Source organism: Betta splendens, chromosome 17, assembly GCF_900634795.4.
Source record: "Betta splendens chromosome 17, fBetSpl5.4, whole genome shotgun sequence".
Lineage (NCBI taxonomy): Eukaryota > Metazoa > Chordata > Actinopteri > Anabantiformes > Osphronemidae > Betta > Betta splendens.
Window position 1 is genome coordinate 8,858,436 of NC_040897.2, and position 21,685 is coordinate 8,880,120.

Sequence of the window (21,685 nt, forward strand, 5' to 3'; positions counted from 1 at the left end):
TTCTTTAGGATCTGACATTATTGCACAGCTGAATGACTGCTCTGCACTGCTGCATTCATATTCAGCGTTGTTCATACAAATCCATAGGGAGCTTCCTTCTCACGTGTTCACACAAACCCACAATAGTTGGTATTTATTAGTGCTTTTTTGTTTGTTTGTCAGTGTTGTTTTTAATAATTTCTCCAATGAAATACAACCTGTTGTTTGTTGCCACACAGCAAATTCTTCCCACACGCCGGCAGGAAATGACAACAACCTTGGTGCAAGCTGCCAGGATGACGAGTCCACCTGAAATTGTTTACCTGCGTTCTGCCAGGAGCACAATGCATGATGGGAAACAGAAGTGACAAGTGAGGCCAATCAGCGAGCAAGAGGGTTCAAGCGGAGGTCCGTGTGCCGCTTTTACAGACTCGATCTCTGCTATAAAATGGTTTGTCATGTCGAAAAATGTGTGTAATTGGGCTCAGTTAATCAAGGCCTTTAAACTTACTGAACGTAACACGGATTGGCCAGCGAAGCAGGGCGACGGAGGGAGAACTGGCAGTGACAAGCTTGTGTTACTTCGTTGTGTGGGCAGAGCATCTCCAGTGCCACTCAAAATGATTCTTAAAATGATTGCTGCAAGGCAGCAGAAGCCTGTTGTTTGAAAAGCTATTTGCGGCTTTTGTCTTTTTCGTTTGCTCTCCCCTCCTAGTTCAAGTTCAAGCTCCTCACTCTGCTCCCACGGCAGAAAGGTAAGACAGATCGGGGGCCGCGGACCACAGCTTTCACCCCGCTGCCGCACGGCCCCCTCCGACTCCAAGCCAGATCTGTTCCATTTACACGTATTCATCCTGAAGCTGTGTGCAGTGGGCGACAGAACTTTGGTCGCTCTCTAAAAGTGAATGACACGCACAAGGAAGACGTCTGCGTGTGTGTGTGAGGTGTTTAGGTGCAGACTCGGCTGAGCCCAGTGGGACAGAAGCGCTGATGTGTGCTACCGTTTAAAATAGCCCAGACAGCTGAGCAGCTGTGACCTCAGGTCCCCTGAACTTTGTTACACTCACTGACCACATTCCTCCAGCAATGTGTGCGTCTCCACCTGCAGTGGGAGACGTCCGTCCGTACCGTCTTCCACAGTGTTGCCTTCAACGTTAATTAACATATTTTCACCAAACTAACTTCAGGAAGGAAACTCAGCTGAAGGCCACTGTCAAATTAGCTTTCGTCCTGCGTCTTGTTCCCATTATCGGGCACATTTTAAAGTCATTTCTGCATCAGTCAGCAGAGGTTATTAAAGGACAACAGATGGCTTTGGTTCTGTCAGGCAGGGACAATGCAGTCCAATTACAGCTCAGGCGAAGAGGAGGCACAATATCTTTGGACTGGGCGCTCTTACTGCCAGCCAGACACTCAGTTTCACAGCATCAAGCATGAAATAGACTCCAAGGATCAAATGCAGCCTGTGTGCAATTGGAAGTGCATGGGGCAGGGTGTGTGAATGAGATCACGGGGGTGTGGTGGGGATGATTTTTACGTTCCTATGTATGTGTGAGAGACAGCTTGTGGGCATTGTGCGCATTAGCCAGGAAAGTGCTTTTAGGCCAAAACAGTGGGAGGTGTGGAGAGATGTGGAGAGTCACCGTCGCCTCGTAGACCTCCAGCTACTGTAATGCTTTTAGAATCAGTGGATGAAGTGTTACTTTAGAGCAATTAAAAACACAGTACTGCCACCAAAGCGGCCAAATTACTAAGCGTCGCTCCTTCTGAGAGCAGCTCAGCCACCGATGCTAACACTGCAGCTGGCGGGGCAACTCCAGCCCCCCGCGCCCCCCCTCCCCCCCGCACCAGGAGCCCGAGGGGTCGTCACACATCAGCTGAGCGAGCAAAGTGCCGCTGTCGACGCTGTCATCGCCGCCGCCGGCCCCCAGCCCGTCACGCTCCCCGCTGCCTCTGTTCCCGGAGTCTCAGACTGATATGTTTAGCAGGAGGCTTCCAGGATGCAAATAGAGCAGGTCAGGCTGAGACAGCTTGCGCTGCCCACGCCCTCCTAACTCAACCCCTCACCGCTGCTGAACCCGCAACAAGTATAGTCAGCGAGACAGTGACGTGAGAGGGGAAGAATAGTCACTACTGTACGTTGAAATAAGAGCTCCGGGCAAAAAGCCGTTGACAGGAAGAAGATAAGTTTGACTTTAATAAACAGATCAAACATCTGGTAGTGGTGAAGTTGGGTCTACAATGGATTTATTAAATTATAAGGCCAAGCGGTCAGTGAGAAGTTACAGTAAATGTAGGTGATGTATCATATATTTGTAATAATCTCCTAAATAAATAAAACTAAAATGAATAGTTGGTAAGCTGGACTTATTACTGCTTTTTAATTACTTCCAGTGGGGAAAAGAAGAGTGAAGTCCATCCTAAAAGCGCCGTAACCTTGAAAGAAAACCGTTTTACTTCATCAGAATAAATTAAAACGTTGTGTGGTGACCTCTCAGCGAATCTGTGTTGTTCATCAATGTCCACGATGACTGATATGTTTCAAGGAGAAGCTCCGGAGACAAGCTACAAAGCAGAGCACTTTTAATAGAGCTCAGCTACACTGTATCATGCTGATACAAAGGAGAGCAAATGAGACACACAACAGATGGCCAGTGACTTAAAATATGTACATTTATACACATGCGAGGGGTAAAGAGCTGTAAGTGACCTGCGGATGCGATGGAGGCCGGTGTGGAACATTACATAAATGAAGAAAATCACATGGATTAAAACGAATGCGGTTACAGAAGACAAAATGTGACGCGCAAAGCCGAACTCTTACAGAGCTGTAGTCATCTGGGCTCTTTGAATGCAGGGCATTCACTGTTCAACCACCATTAAGGACAGAGGCAGACTACAGACAGAGGAGTAACGCTAAGTAATGGAGGAGGTATATCACTGCTCACTGTCAACCGTTAAGTGTATAGACCCAGGCATCTACACAGATGCTGCATCTGCATAACCAGTGGTGGAGCTGCAACTAAGGGCATTTTAGATATGATCACTCAATAGCTTTTTGTATTAATAATCATGTTCTACTTTAGTAATGGTGAAGGAATTTAAAGTACATTTGCATCAGAACTGTAAAATATTTAAGCAAAATAGGGAAAAACAAAATTGTAAATAATTACAGTACTTGAATAAAATTCCTTAGGTACTTTCCACCACTGTGCATACACAAAGACAAACTGTACTTCCAAGGAATTAATACTGAGATTTCCCAAATGGTGAAAAACCAATGTGAATCCGACACAAGGTGACATCTGTGAAGGACTAACACACTGGTTTCTCCTGAACCAGATTAAGCAACAGATCCAGACACCTGGCGCCATACAGTACCATCCCTTAGAAGTCATGGATTTAACTACACAGTGGTACTTTTAAGATTTAAAAAGACCTGATATTTTCTAACACTTCTGAACATTTGGTAACTTCATGCGTTCATGTGCAATTTAACAAGCAAACACACTAAACTGGATGCACAACAATGCAGAGGCTTTGTCCTCTGACACCAAAAGCTCGAACGATGACTATTCCATTCCTGCCTCATTTATTATAGAAATAAATCTCTATTGCTTTTAATGCATCGTTTTATATGTAATAAAAAGGAACTGAATCGAACGTGGCACCGAGCGACAAGCATTGTTCATTCATAGCTAGATGAGAAAACCCAGGCAGCTCAATCAGTTAAGAGCTTTTATAGAACCGGAGCCTCACACGCTCATTAATTTTTTCCCACTTATATACAGTTGCAAACTATACACACCTAATTTGTCTGCACGGTGTGTTTAGCTGTGTGTGCGAGGGTGCCCGTGTTTTACTTGTGAACTCATCACACACTGATCCCTGCCAGGGTACACAGTCATTAGAGTACATCAAATATGCTGCTCTGGGTCAGGCACCTGGGATTGAGCTATCAATCTATCATGCAATCCTTAATCCCCGGAAGGAAAATGAGCTGACTTTTCATATAAGATGAGTTTGTTTTTTTTTGTGGTGACATTTTTAGCTTGAAAGAATAAGTAAAATCCAGCAGCAGAAAAAAGAAGACAGATGTGTTGGTACAGTTGTGTAAGTGAGTGTGCATGTGTGTGCGTGTGCGTGTGCGTGTGTGTGTGTGTGTAAATGAAGCAAGGTGCTAAAGGGCTGTACTGGCGTCACACACATCTAAAAGGAGCAGCCCAGTGGAGGCAGCAGGCCCTGTGTGTGCAGACGAGCAGACCTGGGATCAGCCACGTGTTGCTTGTCCACAGTCTCCAAAAGAGTTGTCCTCTTCCACAACTCGTCTCGTTTTCCTCCTTCCATTTCCATCCACTCGTCCACGGAAGCGTCAGGGCGACGGGGGGCGAAGATGCTGCGTTTGATTGTGTGTTTGCATGTACTGTATGTTTGGGGGGGGTGGACGGCTTACAGACAAGGCTGTCATTAGAACAAGGTCCACTGCAAACAAAGTGCAGCAAAGAGCAGTGTAAGGCTCCAGTTTCGTGCCCAGCTGGCAGGTGATGATCCTCCTATCACCCGCACCGAGGGGGGTTTGGAGGGGCTGTCGTGATGCCTGTCGCCCGTAGGCTGTCTCCCAGTGGAGCGGCCTTCGCTGGCGCCATCCGTATGTACTGTAAGAGACAGACACAGATGTGAATGTAGGCGGGAACAGGATAAATGTTTTGGCACCACATCATAATTAGCTTGTTGAGCACGAGCACTTTGACTTTGTAGAGTTGTAAATAGAGAGCTAATCATCCAATCAACACCCCTGTTTTCCCATTCCGATGGTTTCCAGAGACAATAAGGCGTAAAAATGATTCATGATTGTCTGGTGCAGTCGAAGCATGATCATGTGTGCATCTAACGGAGCACAGCTGCGTCCGCTTCACGCAAAAGCACTTCAAAAATGCTCAGAGGGGCATTCGCATGGCGGCCGAACGACACGGACATTCCTCGGAACGCTTTTTGTCAAAGTTGCAAACATCAAACATGTGCCCGCGATGAAGGCGACTGTGGTCTCCCACCGTGGGAGAGTGGGATGAAACGGAACACCTGCTGTTCTCTCCACGTGACGGAGGACCGACTCGCTGCCTCGTCGCCGGCACCCGATGATAGACAGCCCTCGCGCCTCATTACGGCCAATTCGGACATAAAAATCGAGGGGAGGATGGAGTCAAGCAACCATTTTATTACAGCCCCTGTAAACATACCTAAGTTACACACAAACACACACTTCCCTTATTATATCCCCTTATATATTTTAATGGTTTGCTCCAAAATCTACCTCTTCCTGTTCTATCATTCTCTCTCAAACGCCATCGCTTTGATCCTCATCACCGTGCCTCTGAATGCACCTCTCTCCTCTTGTCATCTGCCTTCGCTGTGGGTGGTGTCAGCGTGCGGGGGGTTGTTTAACGCCAAAGGAGAATTAATTCATCCGGCTCATTACCCAGAGGAAGTCGTACCCAACCAATCAAACCCAGAAAGTACAACAGTGGATTAGAGAGAAATAATCACCGTCGCCACAGGAAGTGTCCCACCGCGCTCAGACACCTGAAAGGTTTCATGTGTTCTGCAGAAACTAGGAATAGAAAAACTGATGCCGAGGTTAATTTATCATCTTTTTATCTCCTAAAATGCAGTTAATGAGTGTATCTGCTTCCATCGGGGTCTTAGAACACATGCTTCTGTGCACCCATCCCCGCCGTTCACTTGGGTTTGTATTTGTCAGGCTACAGAGCAGGAAGTGTTTCCTGTGCCAACGGCTTGTGTTGTTGCGGCAGACAATAGACAAAGACATAATTTATCCCCAATCTGATTGCCGCTATTGTCTAACTGGAAATAGGCAGCATCTAATCAGGGTGATGTCAGAAAACAGTATTTGAATGGCCAAACGAGCGGCTAATTATAGAGCAGGTTGTGCCAGAACGTAGAATTACACGTGCGCCGCGAACAGCACAGTCGACTGGTTCAAGTGCCTTTTCCAGGTATTCAGGAATAAACTGGGTTGGCACCGGGTTCCGCCAGGTGGACCGGGCATTCAGCCTGTCATAGGACACACTGAAACATGTAATCGCTAAAAAGTACGCAACAACCTGAGGCAGAAGAAACGGAGAAAGCACTAGAACAATGGAATCTAACACTGGTGTCATAATGAGACAATGCCGGCAGATAAGCCGGGCTTTAGAAGCTGGCTCATGCGTGAATCCTCCAAATATGGTGAGGAAACGAGGAACACGACGGCGGGCGAGAGATGACACAGAGGCCGAGGGGAGGAAAACAGTCAGTCTGGCTGCTCGGCGCGAGCCGGACGAGGAGCCGTCATCGCTCACGCGGTACCAGATGGGATCGATCACATCAGGCGGCGTCAGCGCGCTTCTCTCCTTACAGCAACAGCCAATGACATATCCTCTCCACCGGCGGGAGACAAACGTGTTTAGGTTTGGGAGAATGCTTTCGAACCAGAGCTGACGGAGGCAGGAGGGCTGGATGAAGGGAAACCCGGCTGCCGAGGGGGTTTTTTGGTAACAACGCGGACAAAGATCATGCGGGTTAGAAACCGAAAACGCTCCTTCATAACAACAACGGCTTCAACGACGCGCTCCTCTGCCGCCCCGGTGACCTCTGCGCTGGCCGAGAATCGGTTCACAGCGTCCTCGGCCACTGAGGCCCCTCCAGATGGGCGGCTTCTGTGCTCGGAGGGAGCCTCCATTTCCACTGGAAACGGAGCAGCAACAGCTGCTCCTAACAAGCCTGGCGACGGCGCCGATGGAGGAGGTGGAACCCGAGTTGAGGCCAAGCACGAGAGCGGAGGAGGGGGGGGGGTGGGGAGGTTGTTTGGGTCGTCCCTCCTTTCATTCTCTCCTCTACTCTGTAGAGTGTGTGTCTAGGAATCCGCACAAAAGCAGCCAAACCCTTAATCCAGCGTTTTGCAGTTGACGAGCTTTAAAAACGCCTCGAGTCGGACATCCATTTGTCCATTTACTGGAACATTAGACGGCAACTCACTGTCGGACAGTGAAGCAGAACCCAGTCGGAGCATGTGCCAGTGAAGTACCTGCACCTGAGGCAATTTTCACTTCTCCGTCTCTGCTGAATAATTATAACCACGGTCAGAAGATGGACGCCTGATTTATGGCACATCAAGGTAATGCGGTGGAGGTGGGCGGAGGTCAGCGGCGGCTCCTCTTGTTTTCATCCTCCTCTGCTCTCCGGGCTCGCGCTACTGCCTTGACCTTGCGGGTCTTCTGCCTGCTAGGCAGCTGATGGGAGACGGATGCAGGGGTGTTGTGAAGCAGCCCACGCTCCTGGGTTTTGACAAGGCCAATGGATCTGGCCCACAGCAATGTTTCATTAACAGAGGTGACCTTTGACACCTTTTTTTTCTTCTTTTTCCACCACTCGCGCAGGCAGACGTGTAAATGTGAATGCACACATGCGTCGAGTTCTACCTTGTGCGCGCACACACACACACATCGATGAGTTCCCTGAATTAGCATGGAGGCGAATACAGTCTGTGCCTGCGTTGGGCATTCGATGCCTCGGGGACGACAGAGATACTGTTTATCCAACTGCCTCCATCATCCCCCTGCGACAGTTCTGAATAATGACAGCAGTGATTTTCTAAATCAATCCCTATTTGCTGTAAAACAAGATCTTTATGCAACTGCCAATATGTCTTGGAAGCGTGGGCACCAGTTCACGGCGAAGTCAGTCAAGAAGATTGGGACTATTAGTCTCAGGCTTTAACAGGGACAGAGCGGTGGCGTTGGAGCCCACCTCATGTGTGACCTTTGCCAGATATGAGCTGCCTGCCAACCACCCCACAGAGAGTGAGAGGCTCTCTCCTTGTGCAATTTTCCATGATTTCCTGTTTTTTTCTACACTTTGCATCAAAAGCTCAACAATTAACACTTTTACACAGATGATGCACACATGAGCTTTAGCTTATAGAAATCTCCCGCCCGCTGCTCGAGAGCCTCCTTCCTTGCATCTGTAATTTGTTTTGACGGAGGCAAAACACGCCGCGTGATGTTTTATAGTGATGCAGTGGGACTTTTTCTGCTCACGGCGCTATCGGTCTGAATGTCGGTCTTTGGACACCGGTAGAAGACAGATGCTGCTCTCGGAGGCTATGGATCACGGATGACCTGACACTCTTGGCCGCGGAAGGAGAATGTTAAACTTTCTGGATCAGTGTTTCCAGGGCCTCCCTTTCACCTCCTCTCACATGGAAATCTCCCTTCCCAAACACTTACACAATGTTTTCTTATCTCTTTTCACACACACTTTCTTACAAAGGAGGCTAAGGTTATAGGGTGGAGAGAGGGGAAGAATGCATTCACACAGTTCATTACTGGCCATCCATCTTTGTGCTGTTTTGTCTACAACTCACCGTATGTGGTGCCATGGCAGAAAGGGACTCACCTCATTAAACTAAACCCCTTATCGGTATTCGCCATAACGTGCTGGATTTGCATCAACACACATATAAGCTACTCCTGTGGGAATCTGGTTCTCAGGCGACCTGTGCAGGCCTGGGACAGGGGTCCCTGGCAGGGCCCTCAAATGGCTAAAAGGGCCAAAAATACAGGGGCACCGCTGGGTTGCTAGCCTAGCAACAAGCACAGGAGCATGGCAACTCCAGAGCAGGGATCAGCACGGTGGAATCTGCCCAGTGCAGTTCTTGGCTGTACCAGGCTATTAAGCTCCTTGGCAAGAACAAGATTTACACCCCTGCACACACAAACACATACACGCAGAGACAAATAGGCAAAAAGAGGCCCTGGGAGGACACTGACCTCCACCAGCGAATGTGGCAGATTGTGGAGATGGAGGAGGAATCCGGAGGAGAAAGCAGCCTCTGTGCAGAAGAGAGTTATAGGGTCCAGTTCACATCTCCACCAGCGGAGCGCTCATTTGGATCCGCTCAGGCTCACGGGCCTCACGCTACACCTGCAGCTACTCAGACGCCAGATGCCGCGTTGCGTTGGCAGGTGTCGGGCCGTCCTCGTGGACAGACAAGCGTGAAGGATGCAGAGACGAACTCACATTCATTTTATATTGCATTCTGATGCATGGCTCCACACGTTCATTCACATACAGTAATATACTGTATGCTCCAGCTCCTCGCAACCAAATGTACCTTGCAGCTAGATTTAAATTTAACCCTAATCCTTAAATCAGATACGAACGCTCAGGCAGCTCTTTGAAGGTCTAGAAGATGTATAAACGGCATAAAACTCCAGCCGGTCCTTCCAACATGTAAACATGAACGCAGACACGAACACACACTTTATTGCTCTCCAAGCACAAGAAGTAGCAGCAAGGAGGAACTCCCACCATGTGCGTCCTCCAGCAGCTGGGAGTCTGGAGATGGATGCTTTTACCCTAATCTCCCTTTAGAGTGACACGAGTGGCTGAATTCAGAAAACGGGCTTCAGAGGGTGGAAGCTGTCGTGCTCGATAACACGCGGAAGCACCGGCAGAGACGATGCCCACACATTAAACCAGAGTCCAGCCACGTGTTGCTCCATACGACCGGCCTCGTCTAAATGAACCTGATCCAAGTGATTCTTGCCTTTTTTTCCAACTTCAAAGTGCTTTCAGAAATCTGCGTGGGTTAAAGAGAAGAAGAAAGTTACGCGATCATGTTATAAATGTTTGATTTTATGGGGGTGAGTCAAATACTTTGATGTAAACTCTGGGTTGCGTAACTGACTGCAGTTTCAGAATGAAATGAGAACTGTGCACTGCATTAGCTATGCTGTCAGTGAGTCGTCCTATCTGATCCATAATCAGCTGAAGCGGAGAGAGGTCAGCCCCCCTCCCAGCCCTCAGGCCTGACAGACTGTTCCAGGTTCAGCTCTAATTGCCACATCAATTATAAATAAGGGAGAAAGGCTTTGTCGCTCTCACCGCCGGTCAATGGGACGGACCTTTAATAAAGTGACTTCTCGACTTTCATACACACATTTCCACTGCAAGTAGTCAATAAAAAACTGTCCCCTTGCTACCAGCCACAAGTATTTGAGCACTCTTGCAACACCAATGATTCCCTGCTTTCTAAAGGAGATCACACAACTTTGCATCTGTCAAGTTTTAATTGAAGTGGCAGTTTCAGGAAAAGGAAAAGTTCCAGCACAGTTCTTTTCATCCGCTCTCTCCTTCTTCCTCCGCCCAGGTTGTATTTCCTCCTGCATACCAGGCCGAGCTAAGACAAAGAGGATCAGACTCATCCCTGCTTATCCTCCTACTGTATTTTTCAATATCGCTGGAATGTCTGTCTTTATTTGCTTGGTGTTGTGTTACAGGGGAAAAAAAGCCAGTTTCTGTGTTAGAATCCAGGGTTGGGCTCAAGGCGAGGCCGCAGAGTCAAGGGGGTCACTCAACCAAACCTCTCCACTTACCTTCTCGTCTATTCCCTATCCCAACCATCGGCAGAAAGCCTGACTTTGAGTATAAAGCAGCATGTACTGTATAAGATAGAACATCACAGAATGACCTTATTCTGGAAAAGCCAGCAGGAAAGTGTTTCTATGAATTCTGTTTCCAGCCACAGTGCAAATTCTTAAAAGAAACTCAAACTGTGGTAGGGGTGAGCAGATCCAGTACAAGTTAGTCATATCTAATGACTTTGTAGCTTTCAGGACTGTAAGTCTTTCATACATACATCACAGCATTCAGAGAAACTGTTGAATTCTAGGCATAATCCTGGAAATCCCGCCAATTCTGCTTCTAACCTGTTGCCCCCCCTGGAGATTTTTGGTGCTTCCCCAACAGGGTCTCAAAGGTGCACTGGGGAAGCTCGATAGTAAAAGCTTCCTATAGCGCTCAGCAAGGAAATTATGATGTTGGCTAATGAGAACCATCTTCCTCTAATGGCCACATGCCTAGGGAGCCTTTCAAGCAAATGTGCTCTTGAAACGCCATAAAACGGGGTAGAATAGGCCAAGCTGGGAAAAAACTGTGGAGACCAGTCAAAGGCAAGTTGGGAGATGGAGTAAAGTGGAATAAAGGGAGCAACAGGAAAACTGCTGGTCATAAATGTGTAAAACAAGACATCGCCGATAGTTTGAATGCTGGTCAATAGTTTTGTTGACTCTTGTGGGTCTTAAGGATAAACAACTAATTGTTTCGATGGAAGCTTCTGTTTATCCTTTCCAAACTGGTAGTAAATTTTATCAAGATGATTCTTGGGGAAATTCTGCAATGTTATGTTTCAGAGAACAAAGCAATGAAAGTGAAATAGTGCCTCCATCTATACTCCAACTAGACCATCTTACAGCCCAGTCAAAGCTGTCTCTGATCCTCTTGTTCATTCTGCTCCAACCCTTGCAAAGTGCACTCCCAACCCCTTGAGCTCCAGATGAAAGCCAAAGGGAAATAGCAGTCCTACTGGTAATATCCGGACAAAGACAGAGTCACTACATCTGCTGGCCAGCCGGCCTCTATGCACGCTAGTCCCAAGGGGCTCTGGCTCAGGACCTAGGATGGGAAGATTGGTTTTGCCGAGCCTGGCAGAGCATAAGCACCAAATCCCCTGCCGACCCCATCCCATCGTGAATTCAACAATGGTTTTATATCTTGCAAGCGTCATCTCATATCCTCATCTCCAACCTCATCCTCTTGCACTTCCTTCTTCTAATACTGTGGTTGTATTGTACCTATTGCCCCTTGGTCCTTCACTGTTCCTCAGTACCTCTGACCATTTGTCCTCTCTCACATTGAGAACTTACGCAACTTCTACCTCAATCATTAGTTTTCTATCATGAAGGTACGTGTTGGGTCTGGGGCTTGAGGCCGATCCGCAGTAATCCTGCTAACACTGGTGAAAGTTGGTCGAATCCTGACCAAGCGGCCGATCGTGTCAGAAATGTGCTTTCCCTGCCAGGGTGAACAGCTGCTGCACACCTTTTCAGCCTTATAGGCTTTGGAGAGTTCTCTCCACGCTTTTGACAAGAGAAGAGAAACCTAAAAGAACCTTATAAGGTCGATACTGTATGTCTGGGTGGAATAATTCCTGTTGTATTGAGACTCAGATAGGAGATTTGTTGTCAGACAGACAATAATTGTTTTATTTTTACAATCTTTTTGAGGCCTATACTGTACAGTATATTATTTGCTTTTATTTTGATAGTTAAGGATGGAAGCAGTGGCGCAAAATCGGATCCTTTTAAAGCGACAGCAAAAAATGCACCAACACTGGAAGATGGTAAAGAGAGAACCCGTACATCACACGGATGTGTTCTTATGCGACGACACACAAGCGATGGAAAAGCAGAGCCATCGTTGCCCGTAGCTTAATGCTAACAGGCAGGTTTAACCACCGAGTGTGTGACAATTGCCAGGAGTGTCTTCCTATTGATGAGCCGTGTACCACTGGGCCTGGCAGATGGTGTTTGTTGCCAATAGAGAGCCGTACTGTATAAGTCGCATTCCTCATTGCACATCCCTCTGGCTGACTCAGTAGAAAAGTTGATCCATACATTTACTTAATATAAACAACCTGTTTTCTGGTGCTTTTGGGCTAATGTGGCAGAGTGAGAGACTTTTTAATTAATGCACTGATAATGAGCTACCTTCAAATAAATAGCTCCTTTAGAAAACGAAACCTTTCCAGGATAATGTAGTTCATAGGCATTAGTTACACCAAATCATATACTGTATCACTGATGAGTCTCTTATAGCTGCAGGTGAGAGGCGATAATAGGATCACAGTCTGACTTTGAGCTTCTGACTTCTATTTTGAAGGACTCCCCTTCACTCCATCACTGCTGGCATTATTGCTTTTTTATTGTTCATTATTGCTGCATTAACGTACAGTATGCCACAGCGTGGCAGGTGGTACAGCAAATGTGGCTTATTAAAGCCACACAGCAGAATCACAGCTTTGCACAGCCACAAACGAAATGCAACAATGACTATAATGGACTGTCCCTGCATGGAGAGACGACTGCTGCCCAGAGAGATGCTGTTAGTCCTGAGTTGGACCAGGGCTGCGATCTGTTAGACGCTGTTTTGCCAATCACCTGTCTGAGCAGCGCGGTTTGTGACTGGAAGACAAACGTTCTTGTAAAAGCTTCAGGATCACTGATGGGCTACGGATCTCACCAGGATATTGATTTATAGCAAGGGCTAATGGATTTTGTTCAGTAAATCACAGACGGCAGTTCTGATTTATTGCGCCCCGGCTGTCGTGATGGTTCCTCTGCTGAGCTGCCATGTTTCATCCACATCGTAATAGGGCACAAAGCAAAAAGAAAAGAAATGTAAAGTTGCGTGTATCACCTGCTGTGTGTGGGAATAAAGCAGCATACTGTGGTAATGAGTGATGATTAGCATAAAGCTTGGTGGTGTACAGTACATTGTGTTGACATTCTTAGCCTAGTCACACCACTGTACACCACCACCAATTGATTCTTGTTGCTATTTACGTCGAGGGTTCGGGGCCTCAGATTAGACCTGGCTGCGTTATTTCGTCTCAATGAGGTGGGTGAATGGGAACGTGCACGCGTAGTGGAATGCGCCACTTACAGGCCTGGTCTTCGTCGTCTCCCGAGGCCTGACAGCCGTCTTCATCGTCGCAGTCCATGGCGCTGCCCTCCTCCGTTTCCCCGCTGCTCAGCTCGTCCCAGGCCTCGATTTCTCCCAGAGTCGGGAACCTCTCCTGAGTCTCCTGAATCGAAAGCACACAACAAGATTAACACACTATAGTGGATGCGTATTACTGCTCTTTCTGTATCAAACACTTGTTGAATATCAGTGAATGCTTTACAACTGCTTCTAACTATGTCAATGTGATGATTAAACATATCATAGATACTGTACTTTTGGGTCCCATTTAATTACAACCAGAACTTAGGAGATTTGATTAAAAGTGTGAGCCCACAACTACTGTTTATTGTTTTACTACTACTTGTATATGACGCATCTTACAACTTAAATTATGCAATATCATTAAAGTGCCTGATATATTCAATAAAAATGTCAAACATATCCAAACATTTGTTCCCTTTGAGCTCGTTTTAGTTAACTGCAGTTTATAGGTTCTACATCAACCAGATCATGATTTGAGAGACTTGGGTCACAGTGCATCCCAACATCAATACGTTTCTTTATATTTACACGTGTCGCATGTCACACATTTAAAACACTCTTCAGCATAACAGAAAGTTGACTTGACTGCACCCCACTATATTCAGGACCTTGATTACTATCGCTGAAGTTCTGCTCAGAGACTTTATCAGCCTGGAGCACAAAACACTCCTCTTTATGACGTTCCTCCCTCTCAGCGTGGGGCCGACTAATTGGACCACCTGCTGGTCTTTCCTGCCATCCATCCCCATCAAGGTGGTCTTTGTTGTGTCCTTCCACGGCTGACAATCGTTCCCCTGACACAACAACAACTTGTGCTTTAGTATAAGCAGGTGAAGACTTGTAAGAACATGAAAGGCTCATTGCGCACTCATCGCTGACTTCAGCTCGTGTGCACAAACACTAGTGCGATAAGGCACAAAATCCTGGCGGCGAGAGGAAGGGGGCGTGGCTAAAGCACTGCAGAACACCAGTCTCTATTCACCTGCAAATGTGGCCGATAAATAAATCTTGAATTTCCGTTTACAGTCCTATGCAGAGTAAGAATAACCCAGAAACAAGGCTGTAATTAGGCACAGCTGTACTTTGAGATCAAAGCTAAATGCAGCATGCTAACATTTTTACAGAGTGTGCTAGTGCACCATGCTAACCCTTGCCAATTCAAATAACTCATCATAAATTGAGGCACTGGCTGGCTGGACTGAACTTCCTGAAAATTGGTGCCACTATGTGAAAGGTCACAGGACGACATCCTCTGCCAACACTGGACAGTTGGACCAAATGCAGCGTCAATCTGTCCAGAAACTGAGGGTTCAGTCTCAGTCCTCTTCACTTGAAAGAGAGCTCCTGTATATAAAAAAATGAGGATTTACAGACACTCAATGCCTTAAACTGAAGTAGAAATAATGTGAAACATAAAGAGAAACCAAGTTTCACTAGCAACACAAATTCTTCAGCAGCTCAAGAGGTGTCAAAGTCATCGAAAGGACATTTAAATGGGTGCTCAGCCTGTGTTTGACACTGGATAAAAGTCTGCAACTTCCAGCAAAAGGCTCCGGACGATGAAAACTCCAAATCCTTCCTGTTTTGCTAATGTAACTCGTTACATCTGTCAGGTGTTCCCACTTATGTGCGAATGTCCCCTCCCCACACAGGTCTGAGTGGGTGAAATGAGTCATGTTCAACCACAATACGAAACCACACTCCAAGAAACTCAAGTGGGCACTTTAGCAGAAGCAGGTAAAACATATCACTTATACTTATAACGGCCGCAGCCAGAGCCCCTGACAGAAGCTGGATGGTTGTCACAGACAGGCGCTTACTACACTGTAGGTACCAGGATGGTTCACAGTGAGCTGTATTTTAGGGTTATTTATCGGTTCACATTGGAACCTGAGGACAGGCCTTTTTGTCTTCTACAACATACTGGCTCCATCTGTTTCGTGGCCGCAGCGTAACGTGATGAGTTAAATTAGCCAGACGCTTTGGCTGGTGACTCATTTGAATAATCTGGGTGCAAAACAATAGGCGGGTCAGGAATTAATATCCGCTGTGTCAGTCAAAAGAGGAAAACAGAGGAAACATCTTCCTCAGTTCTGGACAGCGACCATGATAAACCAATTACCCCTCCTTTATTATGGAAAACAAGTCAATTAATTCAACACACAAACCGCACGTTGGTGAGCCCGTGCTCTGCTGACCAGCACCGCGTTGTGTACCAACACTGCTCAGATAAGCAGTTGGGTATTAAGCTAATAACTGTGCCATTTAGGGGACGTTTCGCACAATGCCGTCTGGCCCGGCCGTCCTTAAAGCATGTTAATTAGAGAAGGAATCAATTAAGGCGCCGTCGCTGTGGAAACAACAGTTGGGCCACTGTAGGATGGCCGCTGGCCGCGGTCCAGGGCAGTTTGCGGGTTTGTTTTGAGCGCGTGACGAACGCGGCGGCGTCGATCTGTTGGAATATCGACGTCGCTGCAGTGGGGGAGCGTAACTGTGGCATTTCAGCAACATGGCGGAGGAGGAGCTCACTTCTAGATTGTCGCTGAAGGGTTGAATGCAGAATGTGCAGTGAATAGTCCGTCTGTCGCATTCTGCACTAAGAACTGGCTGTGTGTTTAAATGAGTTTCTCAAATTGGCTTTTTTTAATTTTCTATCTTTCCCAGTGCAGAAGCAATCATCGGAGGAGAACTTACCCACAATATTACAGAGGCAAGTTCATTACAAGATAGTCCTGAATTAAACATCTCGGCACCCAAAGATGAACACATTGGTCTATTTATGTCATTGAAATTAGCCAACCATTGCAAGGTTGTTTACCCTGGAATATGTGGCAAATTTGTGCGAGAGGGCAGAACATTTCACAAGTGACACCAGCCTTTATGAGCTGTTCAAAGCAGAAATGCGCCGCTTTTCGCCTCCAGGGACGAATGTCTGACATATGAACCAACGCTGATCAACCCTTCGCGGTTTAATTAGACAGCGCTTTGCTGTTTCAAATGACCTATTGATAGTGACAATTTAAAGGAAATAAAACGTTGAAGCAATTGAAGATCGGTCACAATGTACATTCATGTCGTTATTTCCCTACATTTGGCCTGAGACAAGTCAGATATTTCCAAAGAGGTTTAATGGTTTAATTTAAACGAACAGCTAAGCTATTATTAACCTGACAACTCGTCCTCCATTTTTCTCCTCAACAGCCATAGAATGATTCAGCCGCTTGGTTGCTGCATGTTTCTGACTACACCCTAACCACACGACAATCTGTACTGCCAGGAGTGAGCAGTCACCTACTGAATGAAAGGCGAGGCCCGAGTGTGGGCGTGTGTGTGTGTGTGTGTGTGTGTGTGTGTGTGTGTGTGTGTGTGTGTGTGTGTGTGTGTGTGTGTGTCTGTGTGTGAAGCCTAACCTCAGTACCAGCATGGAGGATACTTCAGTTTGTCACGGACTCAAGGTAGCGGACCCACACGCACAGCGGAGACAAGGCTCAGTTAACAACAGGGTTTATTCGAGCTCGTGGTCAGGCAGGCAAGGGTCGGTACACAGGTAGATCATCGGTAGCAGCACAGACGAGGATAAGGCAAGCGGATGTCAAAAACAGGCAATGGTCAAACTCACACAAGCAGACGGGATTATCACAGGCTGGGCTGGAGACGTGGTCAGGAACAAAACAGGATCAAAAATCACGGCAAGGTAAAGGTAAGAATGCTGGAAAGTTGAACGGGTGAATGAACAAACAATCTGGCAAGGGGCTGGGGTGAGAGGTGGTGCTTAAGTACTAAATGGTGATGACTAAATGACAGACAGGTGAGTAGATTAGAACCGGGAGCAAGGCTGGCTGAAACTACCAATGACTGCGACAGGAAGTGGTGACAAAATAAAACCGGAAATGAGTGATTACAGTGACTAAATGATCTAGACTGTGACAGAACCCCCCCGTCAAGGGCGGATTCCCAGACGTCCCACAGAAAACCAAAAAGAGGCAAAAACACAGATAAACATGATGGGTGACGGGCTAGAACAAACACAAGAACTGAGTGGCAGGGAAAACAGAACAAAGTCCATGAGGTGAGTCCATGAATAATGAGTCCATGACAGGAAATACAAAGTCCAGAACCCTCCTCAAGGGGGGTGGTGACGAGGAGAGTCACGGCCGTGCAGCCGCCAGGCCGAGACGGCACATCTTATGCCCGGAGACAAGGCTAGAGTTCTAGGAGACCGGCGTCGAAACATGCTGCCTCCAGTGGCCAAACGCATGCGCCGGTGCTCTCCAGACCGGGGGTGCTCCAGGGGACTGAGAAGACGCGGCGGTCGGCAGTGCCAGAGCCCGCGCCATCGTCGAAGCCGGAAACAGCGACCTCCAGGTAGGTGGTCGCCTCCGGAACCGGCCAGCCGAGGTGGCCGACGACGCAGGAGGCAGCGCCATCCCTGCCACAGGATTCGCCAAGGACCTGGCCCTCCGTCGGGCAGGCGAGGCGAAAGCTGGCGGGAAGCCGGGAACAGCAACGAAGACAGGCGTGGAGACAAAGCCGGAACCAGGGGCAGACGTGGAGACGAGGCTGGGACCAGAGACGAGGACCGATGTGGAGACGAGGCTGGGACCAGAGGCGAAGACGGACGTGGAGACGAGGCTGGGACCAGAGGCGAAGACGGACGTGGAGACGAGGCTGGGACCAGAGGCGAAGACGGACGTGGAGACGAGGCAGGAACCAGAGGCGAAGACAGACGTGGAGACGAGGCAGGAACCAGAGGCGAAGACAGACGTGGAGACGAGGCAGGAACCAGAGGCGAAGACAGACGTGGAGACGAGGCAGGAACCAGAGGCGAAGACAGACGTGGAGACGAGGCAGGAACCAGAGGCGAAGACAGACGTGGAGACGAGGCAGGAACCAGAGGCGAAGACAGACGTGGAGACGAGGCAGGAACCAGAGGCGAAGACAGACGTGGAGACGGGGCCGGAGCCGGGCCACCAGGAACCGGTGGAGACGGGGCCGGAGCCGGGCCTCCAGGAGCGGAGACAGACGTGGCCGGCACCGGGCCTCCAGGAGCGGAGACAGACGTGGCCGGCACCGGGCCTCCAGGCGCAGAGGCGAACATGTCCGGCACCGGGCCTCCAGGCGCAGAGGCGAACATGTCCGGGACCGGACCACCAGGAGCAGAGGCGAGCGTGTCCGGGGCCGGACCACCAGGAGCTGAGGCGAGCGTGTCCGGGGCCGGACCACCAGGAGCTGAGGCGAGCGTGTCCGGGGCCGGACCACCAGGAGCTGAGGCGAGCGTGTCCGGGGCCGGACCACCAGGAGCTGAGGCGAGCGTGTCCGGGGCCGGACCACCAGGAGCTGAGGCGAGCGTGTCCGGGGCCGGACCACCAGGAGCTGCACCTGCACACATTGGCTCAAAAAACACATGAACCAGGAGCGGACCGACCACCTCCTCCGGGAGGTCGGCAGGGGGCGGAGCTGGACCGACCTCCTCCGGGAGGTCGGCAGGGGGCGGAGCTGGACCGACCTCCTCCGGGAGGTCGGCAGGAGACGGAGCTGGACCGACCTCCTCCGGGAGGTCGGCAGGAGACGGAGCTGGACCGACCTCCTCCGGGAGGTCGGCAGGGGCAGCAACAGACGCTGCGGCCGGGACGACCCCCTCCTGGGGATCGTAGGGGGCTGCGACCTCCGAGGGGCCGACAGTGGCAGGAACTAGAACGGCGTCCTCCTCCGAGGAGCCGACAGGAACTGGGACTAGAACGACCTCTACTTGGCCGACAGGAACTAGAACGGCGTCCTCCTCTGAGGAGCCGACAGGAACTAGAACGGCGTCCTCCTCTGAGGAGCCGACAGGAACTGGGACTAGAACGACCTCTACTTGGCCGACAGGAACTAGAACGGCGTCCTCCTCTGAGGAGCCGACAGGAACTGGGGCTAGAACGGCCTCAATATGGCCGACAGGAACGGGAGCTAGAACGGCCTCAATATGGCCGACAGGAACGGGAGCGGCCTCAATATGGCCGACAGGAACGGGAGCGGCCTCAATATGGCCGACAGGAACGGGAGCGGCCTCAATATGGCCGACAGGAACGGGAGCGGCCTCAATATGGCCGACAGGAACGGGAGCGGCCTCAATATGGCCGACAGGAACGGGAGCGGCCTCAATATGGCCGACAGGAACGGGAGCGGCCTCAATATGGCCGACAGGAACGGGAGCGGCCTCAATATGGCCGACAGGAACGGGAGCGGCCTCAATATGGCCGACAGGAACGGGAGCGGCCTCAATATGGCGACAGACGGGAGCCCATAGGCCGACAGGAACAGGAACTAAGGCCTGATGTGACTGGCCAGGGGTGTCCGCTAGCTGGCGTAAGGATGGAGCTTGAGCTTGGCGTGGCGGGGCCGAGGCCTGAACTTGAGCTGGAGCTGGGGCTTGAGCTTGAGCCGGCGGGGCTGAGGCTTGAGCTTGAGCCGGCGGGGCTGAGGCTTGAGCTTGAGCCGGCGGGGCTGAGGCTTGAGCTTGAGCAGGCGGGGCTGAGGCTTGAGCTGCTGCAGGCGGGGCTGAGGCTTGAGCTGCTGCAGGCGGGGCTGAGGCTTGAGCTGCTGCAGGCTGGGCTGAGGCTTGAGCTGCTGCAGGCTGGGCTGAGGCTTGAGCTGCTGCAGGCTGGGCTGAGGCTTGAGCTGCTGCAGGCTGGGCTGAGGCTTGGGCTGCTGCAGGCTGGGCTGAGGCTGAGGCGTGAGCTGGAGCTTGGCATGGCTGAGGTGAGGCGTGAGCTGGAGCTTGGCATGGCTGAGGTGAGGCGTGAGCTGGAGCTTGGCATGGCTGAGGTGAGGCGTGAGCTGGAGCTGCTGCCGCCAGTGGTGCAGCCAGGGACCCTGGGGCCAGTGGTGCAGCCAGGGACCCTGGGGCCAGTGGTGCAGACTTAGACGCTGGGACCAGTGATGCAGACCCTGATGCAGGAACGGGTGCAGGCTCTGATGCAGGAACGGGTGCAGGCTCTGATGCAGGAACGGGTGCAGGCTCTGATGCAGGAACGGGTGCAGGCTCTGATGCAGGAACGGGTGCAGGCTCTGATGCAGGAACGGGTGCAGGCTCTGATGCAGGAACGGGTGCAGGCTCTGATGCAGGAACGGGTGCAGGCTCTGATGGGGGTTCAATGAAACCCAGGGCCTCGCGCAGCGCAGGCTTCCGAGCGATGAGCAGGGCGGCTTCACGGAAGCGACGCTCCTTGATTACCGGGTCGGTCTCTGCCTCGGCGGAGTTCAAACAGTGCGCAAACAGGAACAGGACTGGAGGGGTGCATTGGGCACGGATCCGTTGGAGGATGCTGTCCGGGATGCCTGCGATGGAGGTGGGTATGTCGTCCAATGGGGCGAGAGTGCCCTCTGCTGGCGAAGGAGGCAGTCTGATTTCCGTGACCGAGTCTTCTGGAGCCTGGACAGGGGAAACCGGCTGTCGTCGACGCCGTCTGGACCTCCGACGACTAGCTGTGGACTTCACCTCCTCAACCGCCAGGGCTGAAGCAGGGGCCGGGACCACGGTACGGACTGGATCTGCCTGAGTGGCTACAGGGGAGTGAGCTTGACTCGACTGAGCCGCGACAGGAACGTGAGCTTGGCTTGGCTGGGTGACGACGGGAACGTGAGCTTGGCTTGACTGGGTGACGACGGGAACGTGAGCTTGGCTTGACTGAGCGACGACGGGAGCGCTTTCCGGTGCAGCAGGAACAGCTGATGAGACGCTGGCGGGCGCCGCGCGCAGAGCGCGTGCCAAATCCCTCCGCACTGCCTGAAGCCTCTCAAAAAGCGTCTGCACCTCCGGGTAGTCAAGCCACCAGAATTCCTCCTCCAGGATAGCAATCGCCTGTTTTATAACGCGGAGCCGCGCCTTCAGACTGGGGGCTTCCGCGTAATTCTTCGCAAGCTCCCCGAAGCACCAGCGGAGGTCCTCCGGCAGCCTCGAGCAGGTAAACACCATCACGACTTTGCGCCGTCCGAGTACACAAAACAAAATCCCTTGCGGTCCTTAAACCGATGCAAGACGCCGGCTGGGTCCGAGTGTGGCCAGATTGTACTGTCACGGACTCAAGGTAGCGGACCC

At 50.3% G+C, this 21,685-nt stretch overlaps 1 protein-coding gene across 2 annotated transcripts in view; it reads right to left on the minus strand.

Annotated features, from left to right (window-relative positions):
* Nucleotides 1–2,545: 2,545 nt before the first annotated feature.
* Nucleotides 2,546–21,685, minus strand: part of gpc5c (glypican 5c) — a 63,039-nt gene continuing 43,899 nt past the window's right edge. For both annotated transcript variants that reach the window (XM_029132044.3, XM_029132043.3), the window contains 2 exons: nucleotides 13,543–13,684; nucleotides 2,546–4,634 (listed from right to left, as the gene is read on the minus strand). In XM_029132044.3, coding sequence (XP_028987877.1) covers nucleotides 4,447–4,634; nucleotides 13,543–13,684 — 330 coding nt within the window. In that variant the 3' untranslated portion in view covers nucleotides 2,546–4,446. The remainder of the gene's footprint in view (nucleotides 4,635–13,542; nucleotides 13,685–21,685) is intronic.